This window comes from Lipophrys pholis (genome assembly GCF_963383615.2).
Source record: "Lipophrys pholis genome assembly, chromosome: 7".
Classification (NCBI taxonomy): Eukaryota; Metazoa; Chordata; class Actinopteri; order Blenniiformes; family Blenniidae; genus Lipophrys; species Lipophrys pholis.
In genome coordinates, this window is record NC_137638.1 from 10,026,544 (window position 1) to 10,046,765 (window position 20,222).

The window sequence follows — 20,222 nt, forward strand, 5'->3', positions numbered from 1 at the left end:
TTTTCATCTCGCTCCGCCGGGTCCGACTCTGGCTCCAACATGTATGGCTGGATGGACAAATCTTCCGTTGTTGACATTTTGTAAATAATGTGTGAATATAAAGTTTCTGCGCCGCTAGATAATTGTATCTGTTCTATCAAACTACAAAGATGGCCGAACAGGGTGACGTTGAACCGAGTGTGACCTCTGCAACCTGGAGAGGAGGAGGGGTATGAAGTGTCTCATTTGCATTTGAAGAGACCGCCCCAAAACGAGTTGCTCTCAGAAGCGCATCAGAAAAGGGGTTGAAAAGGGGCCTGTGGAGCTATAATAATGAGGAATTCAGACCCAAGCATTGCAGTTTCGCGTTGTATAGACCACAACTGTATGATTTATATGTAAAAAGGAAGGATTTAAAAGCATGATATGTCTCCTTTAACTTTCCCTTTAAGTGTCAAATATGAATCCAACTTCAGCGTCATCTTCTCCCAACAGGTATTTGATTAGAATTAAAGCCAAAGAAAACATCTTTTAAACGTATCCATAAAATATATCCTGCCAAAACCTATGTAGAAGACAGTTTTAAGTAAGATGTAAATTGATGAAGATTGATATAAAGTTATACCTTTTGTAATTAATGCCCCGAAACAATTGGTTTGACAGATAACTATTGTGTGATTTGATTTCTTAATATTGACAACCATTTTATCTTTATGGGGAGAATATGTTGTTTGGACTCTTTGATGACTGTATGATAAAAAGCAATCCTACTTAACTGATAAATTTAAGAAGAAACGGTGAATGTTGCACATACTCGGAGGGGGGGGGGGGGCATTTTTAATTGCTTTTCATAACAAGTTTAAAGGTTACAGTTCCTCAGTTAAACAGTAGAACAGTAGAAACCTGTATTCTACTGAATATATTTGTATAAACTTAAACCCTATTGTACGAGATGTAACTCTTTCTTTCTTCTTTTGTGTACTGTTATATTTGCACTGTTCGTGTAATGTAAAGTTGTTACTGTTCCCTGAATGCAATTTGTCCTGTTGTCAGTCTGTTATTATGAATAAAGTTTTGTTTTTAACGGTCCGCCATGTTCTCGCGAGACTTGGCGGCAGCCGTGCGAGATTTAACGAACGCAGTTCAATTCTACTAGATTATTGGTCAATAAAAACATAAAATACTCCGCAGCTGTACTTTAGTTTAATCTAACCTCTCTGCTGTGCATCGGTTACCGTCCCATGGTGAAGGAATGAAGAGGTAAAAGGCGGTAAACAGACGTTTCCGTAGTTTCCCCTGCAGCAGCAGCAGCATCCTCCAGGCTCCAGCTGTCAACATGTATCTTCTCTACACGATTTTCACGTCTTTAGCCTTATTTTTTGTCTTAAAACGGATGAAAAGGAGGAGATATTGCACCGATCTGACCAGGCTGGATGGAAAAACTGTTCTTATAACAGGTAAAATAACATTTGAACCTCGTATCTGCAATGTAATAAGCTACTGGTCTTTACTGCTGTTATATTGGGTGGATTATAGATCCTAAGACCACGTGTCAGAGATCAGAACTAGAATATTTTACACTTTTGGTTCTATGATGGCCTTTTGAGGAAGAGTAGTGGTTAGTTTTCTAGTCTCAGTCAAAGAATCCCCTGTGTAGAGTTTACATGTTCTGCCTATGCATGTTTGGTTTCCTCACCAGTTATAAAAACATGATGGGTTGACTCTAAATTTAAATTGTTGAGTGTTTGTTCTGTGATTGTACCCTCTCTTCACTCATAGTCAGATCAGCTTCAGTCCTGCTGCAGACCTAGGCTGAATGAAGTAAAATGTGGATTATTGCTCACGGCACCACTTGATCAACTCTCTCTCCAGGTGGAAATTCTGGCATCGGCAAGGAGACGGCCATCGCCCTGGCAATGAGAGGAGCCCGCGTCATCATCGCCTGCAGGGACCCTGGTAAGGCAGGGGAGGCTGTGAGGACCATCAAGTTGAAGAGTCACAGTCTCAACGTCTCTCACATGGAGCTGGATCTGGCCAACCTGCGCTCCGTGAGGGAATTCTGCAAGAACTTTCTTCATACTGAAAAGAGGCTTGACATACTGGTCAATAACGCAGGTGACTGTGCATTCAGGTCTTTTCAAACCTGGTCACATCAAAGAAATTAACAAGCACAAAAAAAAACCACAAGTGAGAGTTTTAAAATGAAGGGTTATATAATCACATGTGATCATAGATGTTGTACTGTGCGTCCTCTCAAAGCCACTCTCTCTCCAACTCACTGTTTCTGCCATTTTTCTCTCCCCTCGTGTCGCTTCTCCAGGCATGCCCAGCGTCCTCGACTGGACGGACGACGGCTTCAGCATGTGCTTCGGCGTGAACCACTTGGGTCACTTTCTCCTCACCAATCTGCTCCTGCCTCGCTTAAGGGAGTGCGCCCCCAGCCGGGTGATCACGCTCACGTGCTCCAGCTACAAGTACCAGAAACTGAACTTTCAGGACCTGAACTACAACCTGCTGCCCTTCTTCACCTACTGCCGCAGCAAGCTGGCCAACGTCTACTTCAGCCAGGAGCTGGCTCGCATCACAGAGGGAAAAGGAGTTACGGCGTATGCCGTGCACCCTGGTAAAATGGTTTTTTCCATGAATTTGAAATACTGACAGTCAGTAATCATTTCAAAGTATGTTTGCCAAATTTGCAAAGGCAGTGGGTGTCGTTCTGTCATTTCTGCTGAAATAGAAGGGTTGAAAATTGAACAATCTAAAATATAAATCAGGAAAAGATTTATATATATATTTTTTTTCCTTTCATCATTACATTTTGGGACCATAAGGAAATAATTACAAGTCTGAGTCCAATTTAAACATCTGAGATTTTGGCTTTGTTGTTGTCTTTGCTATTGACGTGTCTGCTGTCGTGCCAAGAATTCCTTTGAGTTGTGACAAGTCTTCACGGGGAAGCTTCAAAGTGGTTTTTGAACCTGGCAGTGGATTTAAAGAGTAATATTGGTGAACTACAATTATCTCACAGTGGGGAAAGTGATCTCTGGGTGCTGTAGACTTTGGACAGCTTTTGCACAATCAGCACAAAAGGATGTCATTTTACACAAAGTCCCCAAAACGCAAATGAAATTCTCGATCTTCCACCAGATTAAATTGCGATGACCCGTGGGGAAAGACATTTCATTGATGGGACTTGCATCGAGTGGAGTGAAGAGAAACACTTTCCTAAAAGAAAGAAAAAGGATTAAAAACTCCAGTTTCCCTGTAAATACACCGCAGATGTCCTCACTGCGAGTTTCACTCAGAAATGAATTTTGAGTATGCCGAGCATGCAGAATGAAAATTTAAAAATGTGTTAGAATTACGTGGCTGGTGGGACGTTTTAGCACTGCAATAATCTTTCTAGATTCTGAATAATGTCCTTCCAGTGCAGATTAATTTAAGTTTGTGGACGGGCAACAACCCCAGGCCGTGACGTTTGTCTGCTTCTGTCTGACTGCAGGTTTTGTCCAGAGCGGTTGGACGTGTCACTTCTCCTTCCTGTTCCGGATCCTGATGCAGGTCGTCATGTGGATGTTTTTCGTGCCGTGCGAGATGGGAGCGCAGACCGTGGTCTACTGCGCCGTGTCAGACGAGGCGGCCAAGCACAGCGGGGGTTACTTCGTGGACTGCCGGCCCGCCACTCTGCGACCTTTTGCGAGAGACTCCGGCGTGGCAAAGAAGCTGTGGGAAGCCAGCGAGAGGCTGGTGAAGCTGGCTTAAAGCCACGAGCTGAGGGAACCATTTCTGAGTTTTTAAGAACTTATTTTTGAACTCTTCTTTTTTTTTATTTATTGTTTTTCATGGACGTTTTTGCCTCGTCGATTTGAAATGTGAATAAAACAATTGGTTTACTGTGCTTTTTTTTTTTTTTTTTTGCTCCGCCAAAAGAAATTGTCATTTTTAAATAAAAGCCGGACTTGTTTTAAGAATTTTCCCAGTAACATGATACATAATACATCATATTCTATTTATTTTAACTATTAAACTATCTTTGGAATGATAACCATTAAGGAACTATTTTAAACTACAATGCAATAAATGCTTTTGTGCCAGTACTATACACAAGTGGTACATTTTTGAAACTGTTGACTGTCTATGAATAAAATCTGTCTATGACGAATATTGTGTTTTGTATTGTTCCCTCCAACAATGATGTCGAGCTTCTACCCTTTTGACAACAGTTTAAGTTGTGTGATCACTTTTATCCATAAAATGCTCAGTCAGCGATCTGAGGAAACGGCTGGAATCTGACTTCAGGGTCTTGCGGGACAAGAGGGACAAATACGAAGTGCAGAGGGACGACAATGCAATGTAAAATACAAGAGTATCTTTTGGTTTGGATCTTTAGTTCACTGTTTTGTTTATGACCAGTCTATCCTGCCTATACCTGGATCAGCTGGGATCAGTCCCAGACCCCCTTTGTGCCCACGCATTTGGTAAAGTGGTCTAGAAGATGGATGGATAACACACACACACACACACACACACACACACACACACACACACACACACACACACACACACACACACACACACACACACACACACACACACACACACACACACACACACACACACACACACTTAATTTATCATTTCTATTCACATTCATTCACAGTACAGCAGTACCTCTTTTATCCTTGATGTCTCATGAAGCTTCTGTGCTGAGTGGACATCAAATTCATGTCATGTGTTAAACATGACAAAATCAGCTCATTCACAATTTCCTTGATTTGAGATCGAGAGCCCAATCTGGACTCTAATCTTGCTATGAGACGAGAGTGCTGACCAGTACACCACTGCATTTAAAAAATAAAGCAACTTTCATGTACAAACAAGGTACGACAAAAGCAGTTTTCTATTTAAATGGTCATTTTATTGATAACACCTTAACACATTTGTCTTGAAGTTAGAGAAACACGTGTAGCACGTAAGAGAACAGAGCAATAATCCGAAGAATCCGAGAACTAGAGGATTAATATTATATTACAGAAGAAAACCCAAAGTGACAAAGAGAGACAAAGGGAAAGTAGAAAGAGCCAACTGCAGAGAAAAAGGATCCAAGCGGGTTGGAAACGGAAGGAATCAAAAGGGGAGGGGGGAGTGAAAGACACTCTACAAAGAGAAGCACACTCAGTGTTGTCAGTGCAACTTGAGTTCTGGAGGAAGAAGATGGCAGAGGTTCAGACTGAACGCAGCGGCTCCAGTTTATCTCAGTGAGGCTTCATCTGAGAGAGAAAGAGAAAACACTGACCTCTAGAGGCCAGAGGAGGACAGTGCACTTGCTTTACATGCAGGGCTGCGCAAGTCAAAGGCCAATAAAAACAAGTAATCATCTAAAATTGCTTTCAAGCGTCAGCCTGCCACTCATCTGTTTGTGCTTTACTTCAGTGGAGAGCGCCCCCTGCTGGAGACTCATGACTCTTTGATATATGTGGTGTTCTCTCAGCTATGTACAAAAGGCAGCCGCTCTGCACTGACAACACAGAGTCCCATAGAAAAGCATGCAAGATCATCAATGTCATCATCATCGACTTCCTCATAGTCATTCTCAGTGCCAGTCTTTTATATAATAATCCTTAGCATTAGAGTCATCTTCGTTATATAATCTTGAGACAAAAATAGTTATATGCACTTAAAGAGCTGAGAAAATAGAGAAAGGTGGAGTATACCAGCATTCAGTAGAAAATGAGAACCCAAAGGAAAACAACTGAAAAGAAAAAAAACACACCAAAAAACAAGTTTCCTGTTGAACTGTCATGCAAAGAAAATGCCAGCTACGCTGCTAGTTAAGTTGCGTAATACTGTGAACTCCCTTGTTTTTAAACGTGATTCTTATACTGATTTTCAAGGCTAGTTATACTCTAAGCAGGACAGAAGAACAACACTTTTGTACTGTACATGCTGCTATTTCTTCTTTTTATAGAGGGGGGAGGGTCAGGGGGTGGCTGGGGTCAGGTTAGCACAGTCACACATGAACGGCGACGCTTGACTTTTCTTGTGTGTAACTAGACATGGACATCGTCACTTGGACGAGACACCGGTACAACACGACGTCTCGGACGGTGGGTGACCTCGAAAAGAAACTTAGTCGAGGAAAATCTCATGTAGGGGATGGTTCACGTCATTCACAATCTGGTATCAAATGAGTTTTAAAGGTACAGTATGACTGATTTTTTTGTTTACAAAAAACAAAAAACATGGCAATATCAATGGAGCCACATTTGAACCAATGAATCAACAACACAATACTGTATTATGGTATTGTTGAAAAGAAAAAGTAGCTACTCTACATGTTAGTGAACGTAGCAGACTAGACGGTACAGTGACTCACCACTGCTACACAATGCATAAAACAGTTTTTTTTTTAAGACATATTTGTGCCTTGTCCTGTGACGATCTGCTAAAGTCAGTAAACTAACCATTTTAGCCTGTCAAGTCTTGCAATACCACTTAGAGCCACAGGATGGTGTAGTGATTCACTCTAAACTGAGCAGATGGATCAGCGGACACAACAATGCTAGAGATGGATAGAACACTATAGTGACTCAACACCGCCACCTGCTGCACAGAAGTGGCAGTTCCTGAAAATGTCCATATTGTACCTTTAATGTGATGAATGTACCACTAAAAGTAGTAATAATCTCAGTGGAAGAAAGACCAGATACATAAAAAGTCAAAAATTCAAAGACAGCACAAATCAAAAGAAAAAACAAAACCAAGCACAAAACGTAAAACAAGTCACACCATGTTGGTCATTGCAGAAAAAAACATGCAGAATGCAAATTGGGTGTACTATCCCTTTAAAAGTAGTCTACATGAAGCGTTGTCCCTTTTAAACGACCACAGACAGCACTCACATGACCATTGCAATAGGAAAATAAAGACGAAGCAGAAAAAGAAAACAAACAACCCACAATAAAAATCAACTCTAAAATAAATAAATAAATATCCAAAATAAATAGAAACCTGAGGACTTGTTCACCAAACCGACTGCTCGCTCTCTTAAAATCTTGGTCTGGGCCAATAGGGAGTGGGACTAATGTGAAGGCAGCCAATGGTGGACAAGCAAAGTACAAATCAGTTTTCAGTGCTGCAAAGTCCATTCCTTCAATTCCGCCAACCACTGGCACGAGCACTTAAATGTCATGAAAATAGCTGATGACACAACTCAGACTTAAAGTAAACAGAAAAATACAATAAATAACAATTTTTTTTAAATGAAATCATAAGAAAAAAAAAAGTCCTGGGCAGAAGGCGAGGGACTCGTATGTCCTCTGAAATAAAGCCTTCTTGTGTCGGCTCTCACACCAACAGAACATTTCCTATCAGGATTGTAAAGAATACACACCGAGCGCAACAATGTACTGTACATGCTTGCAGACGCAGACAAACACTCAAATAGTGCACCCAGTGGCAGAAGACTGTCCTGGAACTACGAACCGCCCACCATTTGTCACCACTGATATGGACCTCAGTGTTCATTATTGGCATGCATGTGTGGGTTAAAGCCGCAGCAGCTTTCTAAACTCTGAAAAGGTCACACATCTACATCCGGAGGAGAAATACTTCTTTCTGAAGTGGCTGTTTTTTTTTTCACACTGTTGGGATATTAGAGAGTTAAAAATATCTCAACTTTTCTGAAAAGAGCTGGAAGTGGGTATTCAGCTGTTGCATAGCAACAGCATGAGCCACCAACGGTGCATCCCCATCCTCTCAAGCACCTTTTTAGCATCGCTTTCTAAAAATATGAAGCGAGCTCCCGATGGCGGGGGAGGGGGGGGGGGGGGGGGGGGGGGGGGGGGGGCAGGCTGAAGTGCAGTTTGCTGAGCATTAGAAACAAAGGAAGAGGTGTAGGGGTCAAAGGGCAAAATGTGATGAATGAATTCGAGACTACAGCATAGCAGTGATGTTTGGCAGGTACAGTATTACTACTCATAACTACTGTTTATCTATAAACCTCTTTATAACAATGTATTATTGAAATCCTCTGTAATTTGCATGTAACCTTTGAAATAGAGTCAAACCATTGTGGGGAATAACTGCCGATTCTTCAAGGTAAAAGGGGGTGTATATAATGTTACAATATTACAACACAATATAGTGCAATACAACCCAAAATAAAACCCAAACAATGTTTATATTAAATGTTGACAAAGTGTCAAATATGTTAGGTCACTCCAGCGAACTGCTACAAGCTCACATCAGCAGGTTCCTCTTATATGGTCATCCTACAGCAGCAAGCAAGAGCATGCGGCTGGCGTCAAATTACAAACACAACGCTGCGTGTCACCAGGCTGTCTATTAGAAGAGGGAGAGAAGGCAATTAGAAGAAAGGGCTTTTAGAAAGAGGGGGCTAAAGAAATTAAATTGTAAAATGTTTGACCAAACCAAGGTAAAACAATTCCTGAAAATCAACGCGGATTTCAGTGGTAAACGTTCAACTTTGCTCAATATTATCAATGGAACCGAGTAGTTTAGCATGAGGACAAAGTTAGTTTTGCTTTCAATGGGCCAGATTCCTACTGGAATTACATTACCTTCTGCATACAGGTCAAAAGAATCAATCAGGAGAAGCAAAATGTTTCAGAAGTGGAGAATAAAAGTGTCATCATTTTTAAGATTGTACATATATTACACAAGCAGCACCTCATTCAGTGTTATGTAAACTTCAGGTTTTCTATGACTGCCGTTGTTTCCATACCACAATAATGTCGCTATACATTTTTTCTTTCTTTTTCTTGTTGTTTTTTTACATTAAATAAGACCTGATGAGAATAAATGATGCAACAAATTAGAGATCACATTGACTGTTTCTATATAGTCTCAAAAAATATCTTTAACATAAACATTTATGTATATTTGTGATCTTGAGGCAGGTTCTGCTGAGTCAAAGCAGGACCTCACTATAAATTAGGCAAGTTTAGATAATATAATCTTTATATCTTATTTAAAATCAGCTGTGGCATGTATTCACATACACGATATTACTTCCTTTATATGACGCCATAACAACTTATTTTGTTATAATCAGATGAAGAGATGGGTTATTCAGACATTCCTTGCGAGGATAAGTCATCAAATCCTGGTAAATACAAACTTTTCTTGTTATGATGCTTATGCTAAAGCAAAAAAAAAATGTCACCTTTCTCTGCCAATTCTCACCATAGCACAGGACAGTCCAGGTTTACATGTGATGCAAATGCAAAAATATGAGAAAAGTCCAACTGTTTTGATGCAGGGAGAGACCATGTCAAGCTGATCCTCTAACAAGAGACAAAAAAAAACAAAGTTTCCTCAAGCTCTGCCGTACTTATTGGGTGTAGTCCAGCATACAGGCACACTAATTCCGAAAAAGAAACAAAAAGCCCAAAAAACATGTCAACCATAAGTTTGGGTGCAGTATTATAGCTAACATACAAGAAGCAAACTACAAAAACTGCCAATATCATATTCCACTTAATAGCCACAATAAAAAAAGAAATAACAGCCACTGTTAATATAGGGGGGAAAAAACATGCATCCTTAAAAAGATATGAGAAAAAAAAAAGAAAAGAAGATTGCCTTCAACTCTAGAAACCACAGAATTTTGAATTATACAAATGACATATACAGTTTCAAATGTGTAATAATACTCATGATTATAATAACAATATAGCAATGATAATAATAGATTTGACGTAAAACTTTACATACTGTATTTCCAGTGCAGTGTTTGTCACACAAGTGTGGTTTCACAAGGAGGACAAACAAGTCGTGCCACAAAAAAAAACAAGAAAAACAAACAAACAAGTAAAGTAAAGATTGGGACCACAGGTAGGAGGAATCACACCCAGTGCTGAAAAAAAGACCCCAAACCCCCCCACCCCCAATCAAACAACCAGTATGCTCGAGGGCAGAAGAAGAAGAAGAAGAAGAGGAAGTTGAAGGATGCTGAGCTGTTGGATCGGGAGTTTTCTTGTCAAGTGGTGTTATTGAAGGTGACAGAACGAAGGGGAGCAGCAGTGGCAGTGAAAGAAGAGATGCATGCTGTGTGGTGTCCAGTGAGGGAACACTGGACGTGTTCCTTCATCCCTTCCTCCTCCTCCTCCTCCTCCTCCTCCTCCTCTCGCTCCAGCAGAGCACTACTGGCAGACAAAACTACGGCAGTCAAGCCTGCGGAGGGAAACACAACAGCACCAAATAAATGTGAGTTCAATTATACAATTCCGTTTTAGGATGAGTGAGAGGTTATAATATCTATTTTTGGCTTCAAGACATCGAAAAGGAACTGAGAAAAGGCAAAACAATGGAGGAGAAGCAACTGGTTTTAGCCAGAAACCTCTGGTAGAGCAGAAGGGCAAACGCTTACTTGATCCTGATTTCCGGTATGAGTACGTACCTCACTGCAGCGGTGCAGCCGGTGCGCCCGAGCAGTGGAAGTGGATGTTCTGCCACTTGCTGTCTCTGCGATGCCACACGCGGGTCTCCTCCGACTGGCTGGACCGCGGCCGACCTTGACCGTCGACGTACTGAGTCAGGCGGATGTAAGCGATGCAGGCCGCGTCCTCGCCGATCAGGTGTACGTGGGGGTTCAGGATGGTGGTGTGGATAGGCTTGCTGTTCTTAGCCAAAACTGGAAAATTTCAGTAAAGGAAGAATCTTAGTGACGACGATGAGACACTTCAGAAGACATTTCAAATGAGGATCACCATCGGTCAATCTTACGGTTCTCAAAGTAAAATCTGTGGAAGTCCATTCCTTCGACCAGGTTCCCCAACGCCTCCGGCTCAAATGAAGTCAGTCCAGGGTCACAGATCTTACTGAGAACAGAAAACCCAAATCAGGCTGAAAATGCCAACGTCAACTGAAAACTGGTCACAGTTGAACGACAACTCGCAGACTCACGCGTATGCCTCAAAGTCTCCGTTGTTAATCGCCTCTATCAGCTGTTCGGTGATCTTGATGATTTCTTGTTTGCGAGCTGCAGAGCAGAGAAGGAGCAGATGTTAATCACACGCATAAGAGCTGTACACATAGAGAGCAATACTTCATTAGTCGATTTATTTGAGGAGCGACACATTAACAAAGCTTGTTCTCCCTGAGATGAGATATGTTATTAAATAGGCTGTTAAATCCTGCAACCTCGCAATTGTGAACTGTCGAGCACACACACAAATCTTTGAATCACCACCGGCAACGTCACCAATGTATTTAAAGACCCCACAAGTCAGAAACAACCCAGACATGCATAAATCCTTCCACCCACTGAGGAGGTTCATAAAGTTCAGGAGCAAAAACGCTTCAACCCAGGAGACAAACGAGCTGTTTGGCTTGTCCGCCAGAGTAAAAAAATCCTCGGCTGTCATTCCGTTATGACACCTTCCTGGCTGCCATGGGCAGAGGTGGACATTCAGGCGGGACAGACTCGATACTCACTCTGGGAGGAGGACAGGGAAGGACTGGACGGGGAGTGAGGGGGAGGTGGGGAGGTGGTGTGTGCAGGAGGAGGGTTGGACCTGGCGCTGGGCACCGGGGCAGCGTCCGCCTCGGGTGCAGGAGCAGCCGGCACCCTGCGAACGCTGCTCACCAGGTCTGTGAGCCGTGACACTGGATGGCGATCCAGGCGCAATGGCAGACAGACGGATGGATGGTGGAGGAAGATGGCACAAGAACAGATTAGAAACAAAAGAAACTGAAACAGGAAGTGAATGAGGAAATGTAGGAATGGAAAACATGGGATTCATTCATTCGTCTGACCGCACACACACTGAAACTGCTAACAATATTTTAATGGAGTTAATGCTGGGTGCTGGCTGTGAGGTGAAATAGTCCTTGTAGAGTCACAAATTAGATTTATATTCAATGCCGCCTTCTGACCTTCTTTGAGTCAAGAAAAAAAGCATGAAATTTAATAAAAAGCTGAATAACTAGTGTTTTTACCATGTGCGATAATTTGCTGGCTGACTCTCATGAACTCCTGCTCGATTCCCTCTGCTGACTTATGCCTTCTGATTCACTATTTCTACCAAAGATGAATTGAACATCCATCTCCATTGAGAGTGGGGGGCTTGTGGCTCCGGTCACATTGTGTTCATCTTTACTTCATAACGCTGAAACGTGTGATTCGGCCTTCAAATGTGAACATAGCTAAAGTCATGATCTGTAGTAACTTGACTGGCATTTTTTTCATCACATAAATAAAAAGTTCAAATTTTAAATGGGTAAAAATGTGACTAAAACTTTCGGTATAGTCGGGGCTTTGAATCTGAAAAAAATTTAATAAATAAATAAACAAACTGCTGTATAAATACACCTGCATTCAGACACCAGCATTAAAAGTCGCTACACATGAAAACCTTTCATGCATCATTCCACCAATGGGAAAAGAGATGCCAGTTCATAAGGACATCAAGCCCAACCCAGTCCATGCTCTTGCTGTTCTCTACTTACTCTGCATGGGGACAATGGGGGTGTGTGGAGGTGAGGGGGCAGAAAGGGCAGTGGGAGGCGGAGTGCTGGCTCTTCCTTCTCTGTCCGATATGGGCCCTGAGCCCCTGCGGACTGAGCCCAGCAGGTCAGCAAACTTTGCAGCAGCTGAGCATGGGAGACATGGGTGCGGTTCAATGGGAGGGAGACTGTGCAGGACGAGCTGAGTTTATCTCAGAGAGCACTAAGACGAGCAGTCCACCCAGCTCAATGGGTGAAACGATACGGAGGACATGATCGCCATCAGTGGTGCGAGTAATTCTGGGCACAGCATCATTAGAGCTCTCCGAGAAAAAGTCACACTCAGTCAAAGGGAGTCGAAAATGACAAAACAAAACTCATGTATGGAAATGTGAGAAAAATGAGGCTGGCGTTCACAGAATTGTGCTGTCATTCCATGTCTTTCCAAGAGAGGGAGATAAAGAGGTGATATGAACAAATGCAGCCCATGTGGAACAAGGCAGGAGGAATAGGGGTTAGTAAAGGAAAGGTGGAGGGTAACGTCATTGTTTATCATAATGCATTTTTATTTTGGTTAAGAAGGAGTTTCAGATCAAGGGTTTTCAGTGTGTTGGAGGATGAGTCTCCCTTAACAAAGCTTGAACCACATTTTGACCCACCCCCCCTCTAAATTCTGGTTGAACACTTCTGGGCTGTTGGCATCCACGGGCAGTAAACAGTTACATTTAGACTTAATTGTGATTATATCTTTGATTGTCGCCTAAAATCCTGTGATCTCATGTAGCACGGTGAGAAAGAAAGAGTAAGAAATTTGGGACTGTCAAGACCCCTAGAAACTAACGAATGGAAAGGGGGGATTAAAATGGAACTGTACTGTAGCTGTAAATGGAACAGTAGCTCAAAAAACTGCTGGTGTAGTTGAAATATAGGATAACCTCATTTTTACTTGTCACCTCACATCCAATAGAGAGTGACATTATGCAGTCAGCTTACTGCCATATTCATGTCATGAAGTGTAACAGTTAAAACACTTATAAAACTGCAATTGTGAGAAGCCTCAACTCTCTTATCTCGCTTGATAAAGACATTTATTTAAAAAACAAACAAACAAAAAAAACAACAATTTAAATCTGAAATAATATAATCAGTTCTAAAAATGTGTTTTTGTAATAAATATTTGACACTTTCACCCTCCAACTCATTTATCTTTATCTTGAAGAAGAAGAATGACACCCACCTCAGGGGAGGCCCATCCCACACTCTGAAAACCACCGTTTTTAAGACTATGTTAGTGAGCGCCGGCTAAGACTTGCTACGAGTCGGAGCGTTTCGAGGATTTAGTGGCGCTAAATGGCAGCAGAGGTGAGCTTTTAATACATGCAGGGATTTAGTGGGAGTCAACGGCTCGGAGGGCGTTTCAGTGCGCTTGGCGGGCCATGCTGACTTACAGTGCGCAGCAGTGGAGGAGCCCACAGAGTTATCAGGCTGGGAGCTTGTGCTGGACTGCGCCTTAAGCGAGCTGCTGTCTAAGCTCTTCCCTGGTGACGTGCACAGAATGAGACCAAACACATCGTTTTTTGCAGTGAGAGATGACAACCGAAAGCACATTTTACACACACATACACAACAAGGGGGGGGGGAAAGAGAGAGAGAAAGAAAGAAATGTCACAGTGAGAAGTGATGGGAGGGAAAAGGGACGCAAGATGACATGATGTGTGAAAGTGAGCACAACACGATGAGCACGGTCAACCTTTTAGTGCTCGGAGAAACCGTCTTGGCTGATGGATTAAGGAAGAAAGTAAGGAGGGGGGTAGAAAAAGCTGTTTCCTCGTTATCTTGGTTAATGGCTCCATTTCAGCAGGATTTACAACTGTGGCTGCTGCTGCGTGTGAGGTTTCACTGAGACTTAATGGGAGTCTCGCCAGTGAGCAGAGGATGGATGATGTCAACAGTGATGGCAATGATAATGAGAAAGAGTTGGATGTTACTCATTACCGCTCGCCTGTTTAATCAGCTGGCACACGAGCGGCTCATTGACAAATGGGAGAAAATAAAAAGTCCCTGCTGAGGAAAAAAAAAAAAAGCCAGAAGCAGGAAAGACAATTCTGACAAATAAAAAAAACACAACAAATATTTTTACCACATGCACACACAGACACACAGACACACAGACACACAGACACACACACACACACACAACAGGAAATAAAACTACATCCCGGTACAGCTCACACTGTGTTACTGTCAGGTGATCTCTTCCCAGCGGCTGACACTTAATTGAAGCTAATCCTTTCAAATTCCAACTAATGGGAGAAAATAAGCACCCGCGCAGCAAAAACTGTAAATTAGTAACTCAAAACAAGGAGCAGCCCGGAGAAAAACCTAGTGTAACATACCCTCCTCTATATAAGTATGAAGACTAAGGGAACAGATATGCACTCGGATGCTCGAAAAGCCAGCACAGGTGTAGGGTTACAAACCAGCTGTCGAGTACTGACCTGATGAGATCCCGCACAGGCCGACGTGGCACAAACTATTCCAACTGAACACGAGACCCCCACCCGCCCCATCAGCACCACCTCTCTCCTCCCCGTTACTCACCTGGCTCTTGTAGTTCTCTCTTTCGTATATCTTAAGCGCATTAAAAACTGCTGCGTGAGACTAACGCTATCCAATGGTGGCGCTAGCAGCGTGGTGTGTCTTTAAACGCCTCTCCGGGCACTTCGACTCTCTTTTCCTGCCACTGGGGTTAAATTTAGATGCCTCCCCCTCCGCCTTTAGCCCCCGATTCCCATCCCAAGGTGCCCTAGCGCTCTCAACTCATGCCAGAGGGGTGGGTGGGCTGGTGATAGCGGGATTGTGGCTCCAATTTGGACCCTCTGAGCAGTTGGAACTGGGTAAGGTCAGGGTACCTTTCACTTTGTGTACAAATAAAGTACATGTCTTCACACTAAAGCCCCTTCCGCTACTTTACGCTGATCAATCTCAAGTAGCAGATTTCTAACATTGGATGTCATGTGACAGAGCGATGTATAACACAGGAAGTCTGGAGTGGATACAAGAAGCCATTTGACAGACCAACGTAATAACTTTAACCAAATGGGAAAGAAGTGTGGCCCCTCCCTCAAACAGCAGGCAAAAGATACAAACAACCAATAAATAAAAAGTCCTTGTTTTGTCAAACACACCATTATGAGTGATGCTGTAATTAGGAAGAGGTGGGACAAAAGTAAATTTCTTGGGAAGTGTCACATTTCTTGTGAAGTTAAGTCCGTACAACATATAAAATCACTGCAGAAGCACAAACATTAGTCAATCAGAGAACACAAGAAAAACAATGATATTTTTCACCAGACTTTTAACTTGAACAAAACTTTGAGCTCAATCTTCACAGGGTTTTCAGTGACATCAAAGTGAGTTCTAAAAAGGCACTTTAACTCTCATCCGTCGCTCGTCTACTTGAGGAGCCGGCGCTTTTTCGACAAGAAGTCGGTAAAATTGCCACACTGCTATTAGCGTAACACACTCGATAATTTCAGCCGTCATCGCAGCAAGCATGGATGTTTCTCCCAGGTCTACGTGGCAGCTCGGCTGTGGTTGCGAGGGAGTTTGTGACACAGTCGCAGTATCTCTATAGGGAGCAGATCAAGGAGGAGGAAGTGCACGTTCTGTTCCTTATGCTTGGCACCAAAACGATACAATCATGACCCGATTTAGTCGTGCTCAGCAGGGATGTGAAGAACAGGGGCGTTCTGAGTGTGCTGGCACAGATCTGCAGAGGCTGAACCCTGGTGATCATGTGCAAGGACGAAGTTGCACAAATGCAATCAGCAAGGAAACAAAAAAAAAAGGCTTGAAGCAAAGTATTCTGGCATTTCATTACAGTTCTAGCCACAACAAGTGCAACCGGACATGATGGCATTTCAAAAGTGAAGCCTAAATTCACCAGCATAAAAGGCCTGTTGCATTTCACAGCCCCTCCCACCCTGATCGTCTTTCAGCCTCACACAATCACACACAAACACATCTCCAAAACACAAGAAGCAATACAGCCGGACTCCATGAGGTGTCAGTAGGAGGTTAGCTATGAGCCGCTTCACTCCTCAGTGACTAAATTAGAGTCACACTTACACCATCCATACCACACATGAAGTGCATGTAATAAGCCTCCTCATGATTAACCCACACATTTAGCCTGCATTGCTGGATCTGTTGCTGGGTGCTGTCTGCATAGCAAGTGAAATTTTAATAGATTAAGTCATTAAGCCCCTTTCTACCCCCACCCCCTCTCTCTTCTTTTCGTTAATCAGTTGCAACAAAAGACATAAGCTACTCATAGGGGAGCTTTTCCTGACAGTTGGCATTGAAACATATATCTGCCTCAGAGGCAGATAAACAAGAAGAGCTCATGCAAACCAGAGTCTAAGTCATTGGAGCACTTTATAAAGCTTCTCTGCGTGTTTCTTTTTTACAATGTCGTTTAGTAACTGCCATTTCTAAACTGTTGGACATTATTGCTCTTACAGGAGGAGCGACTCATCCAGATATGACAATTATGTCAGCACCACAAAGCCGTTTCCCTCGTGTAAAACTGATGAGCAATAAAAAGCCTCGTCAAAACCCGAAAACTTAATAGACCCAACGAGAAGCAATCAGCCAAATCCCGTCTGCTTTTATGCTCCAGTGCCCATCAGTTGATTGTCCTACATGGTTTTATTTATTTATATTTTTTGCAATGTCTCTACATGTTCCAAGAACTGAATCGTCTGCCTCGGGTGGTATTTACGACTGGGGGGGGGGGGGGGGTTAGTGGGAGCTCTTCACTGATTCGCTGCTGTGAAATACTATAACTAGGAAATGTCATGGGATTTAAAAAGACTGTAATTGTATGCTCAACTTTCATTTACAATAAATAGCAGATTTGTTTGGTAAGATTGCTTAGTGATTGATCAACTTTTACATTAAAAATTTAAATTAAAAATGAAAACACCAAATTGTATTTTCTCCATTTTCAACCGACACCATTTGCATCGTTTTTCACTTTAATGTAAGAAAAATTGCCTTCACTTGCAAGAAATGTATCGAAAGGTCATCCAACTTCTTTCTGTTGTGACACCAGGATTTCAAAACTACAAAGAAGGATATAAAACCATCCAGGGACCCTCAGGGTGTGACCGCATGGGCAACAAGAGCTACGTGTTTAAGAGTTTAAGGGCTATATATCACTGATTTTGAAGGTCTGAACATACTGCAAGAACAGAGAACCTTCTTCTCATGCCCAGCAACTATTATGGGATGGGTCCAAAATTTAAAGTGGGTTTGGTTTTTACAGAGTTCACAGGCTTTGAACTCCAAGTTTGCCTGTGCTGTAAATTGCCGTAAACAGACCATGTCTGTGGGGAGAGGGGAGTGCTGGGGGGATTGTAGGTGTTTGGGGCATTGCGGAGACATCAGAAATGCTTAACTATTAAATTCCCCAGCCTTACCTTTCACATCTTCATCCTCCACAGTGGTGTTGCTGCTGTCTGACGACTCCTGAAGATCAGAGAAAGGCCAGTTGATTAGGATTCAGGTATGATTGCGCTGAATACACATCAAAAGAGGGGTAAAAGGCTTGAATTAGGAAGGTAGAGGGCAGGACAGCAGGAGGGGGTATTCTTGAGTTCCCATGTCAAGTCAGAACAAATCAAAAATCCTTGATGTGAATTCAAATATACACACCAGAAACAAAACCGGTCAGTGTTGTTAACTGCTGCTAATTAGTCATAAACATTCAAACTTTGCAAATATAACAAAGAAACCCCTCCATGACATTAAAACCCATGACCTAAAATCTGCCATCATCCTCAGAGTAAATCTGTGTTGGACTTTATAACACCATGTATACCAGAAGTTTCCTGTCAGTCAAACGCCATCGTTCTTAAATCAAGCAGGACTTCAGCCCTCTCAAACCTGTCCATCCACTCCACTGTCTCCCTCACTGTTCGACAGGCTTTTGTCAAAGGGGGAGCGTCTAACTTCCGAATAAGAGATTAAATGAGCCTAAATTCCCCTGCATGTGGAAAACAGTTGAGACTCTGCGACCTCATTAGAAGCGAGTGCATGCTCTCCAACAGCAAAGCACAGAACTGTTAATAGTTGCCTACGTAAGAGCAGCTGGTTTCCTGAGGAGAGAAAGAAAGGGTGAAAAGTGGCATGTGTGTATTATCGTCCCCGACTTCAGAACTATGATTAGGTGTGAGTTCACACCTACAGCCTGTTTATTGTCACATTTCATATTGTAATAATTTTGTTTCACCACAGAATATTACAAGCAGGAGAGGTCTTGTGAAACATTACCTCAATAAACATGCCAATTTTACAATTTCAGGTGAGTACTAGTCTTTAGCATTACAAATTGTTTTGACTAGTTTGTGTGTGTGCATATATTTGCATGTTTCGAATCGATTTTGTGGCTGTATGAAGAAAGACTAGATGAACACAGTTCAACTGATTCACTGAAAAATGTCCACATATGACAGACTATTAACATTGGAATCTTGAAACTAAGAAAATCTCAGTTTTTCCGTATCAGCTCATAAAAATCTTCACGTGGCACTCCCCCAAACTGCTTTGATAGTCTGAACCAAGTGAGTTTAGAGCTACAACTTCACCGAAGTGTGAAAACAATCTGAATACTTCCAAAATGACTTCAGTTACCTTCCTGTTCTGCTGTTGATCGTCATTTTGCACACACATTTCAAACTCGTGCATTTCTCTCTAATCTAATGCCAACATGACCTTTCATGACATCTGGAACAACACTGTGTTGGTGTGAGTCTCCAATCCGCACATTGCAACTCAGCAAAGAAAACAAAAAACAACGCGTTTAAAATCACACAAGCATAATAAAACGCTGAGTCATGCCTGTGAGGAAAGAGATCTCACTGCAAAGTCATGCAGGGTCATGCAGCACTTCTACACACACACAGTCACACTAACTGTACAATAGAGAGCAGAACTACACAGACGAGGATCACTGACAATAATGAATAAAATAAATATTTTCACTGTGCCACTGTAACTGATGATTGTTTTTAATCATCAACTTAAATGTTGATGTTTTTCATCCACGAACCCAGTTGTTGGGAGTGTGTGTAATCTGTTTCTAAAATCTGAGTTACGGCCTTAACCTGGACACACGCACTTTGTTGTCATGAAGAACAAATTTGATAAATTTTCTGCCAAATGACTAATTAAAAAGATTCAGGTTTATATTAATTAAACCGTAACGCTTTGGAAGACATATATTCTAGGGGGGGGGGGTCACTCAACAAGGACAGAGAACCTTCGATTACAACGGTAATCCTGGTTCTCTGACTTTCTATATTGCAATACCAAACAAAACTTTGAACAGATGAAATACATTGACAGGGAGTCTTATTGTTATTTATCTGGGCAGCAAAGACAACCTCAGCAGGCAAATAACAAGATCCGAGCTCTTGAATCTCTGTTCTTTCACTTTTATGTTACTTCTGTTCCCATTTTAATAATCTACCAGGAATTCATTATTTACTTCTGTGACTAATGTTTCAGTTAATAGGACTCCAGTTAACAAGTTTAACAGACTTCTCTATTCCACCTAACTTCTGTCCCTTTCAAATGATAAAGACCATTACTTGAGGAGTTTGCTACCTTGCAACGTAAATGTTCATTACAAATACTCTATAATGGAAAAGGAGGATTGGAGAATATAAGGAAGAGGAGGTGAATGGCAAAGAAGGAGAAAGAGC

At 42.1% G+C, this 20,222-nt stretch overlaps 2 protein-coding genes across 4 annotated transcripts in view; one reads left to right on the plus strand and one right to left on the minus strand.

Moving 5' to 3' along the window:
• The first annotated feature begins 1,074 nt into the window (after window positions 1-1,074).
• On the plus strand, window positions 1,075-4,137 carry LOC308112618 (retinol dehydrogenase 14). The gene is made up of 4 exons (XM_080468289.1): window positions 1,075-1,436; window positions 1,852-2,094; window positions 2,300-2,602; window positions 3,482-4,137. The coding sequence occupies exons 1-4, from the start codon at window positions 1,316-1,318 to the stop codon at window positions 3,739-3,741; spliced, it is 927 nt and encodes a 308-aa protein (XP_080324415.1). The 5' UTR covers window positions 1,075-1,315; the 3' UTR covers window positions 3,742-4,137.
• Window positions 4,138-7,852: 3,715 nt separating this feature from the next.
• Window positions 7,853-20,222, minus strand: part of camk2b1 (calcium/calmodulin-dependent protein kinase (CaM kinase) II beta 1) — a 79,465-nt gene continuing 67,095 nt past the window's right edge. For 2 of the 3 annotated variants that reach the window (XM_080466663.1, XM_080466662.1), the window contains 5 exons: window positions 17,937-17,985; window positions 10,909-10,984; window positions 10,729-10,823; window positions 10,403-10,636; window positions 7,853-10,176 (listed from right to left, as the gene is read on the minus strand). In XM_080466663.1, coding sequence (XP_080322789.1) covers window positions 10,404-10,636; window positions 10,729-10,823; window positions 10,909-10,984; window positions 17,937-17,985 — 453 coding nt within the window. In that variant the 3' untranslated portion in view covers window positions 7,853-10,176; window position 10,403. Of the gene's footprint in view, window positions 10,177-10,402; window positions 10,637-10,728; window positions 10,824-10,908; window positions 10,985-11,439; window positions 11,611-17,936; window positions 17,986-20,222 lie in introns of all 3 variants that reach the window. The other variant, XM_080466661.1, reaches the window with a different exon arrangement.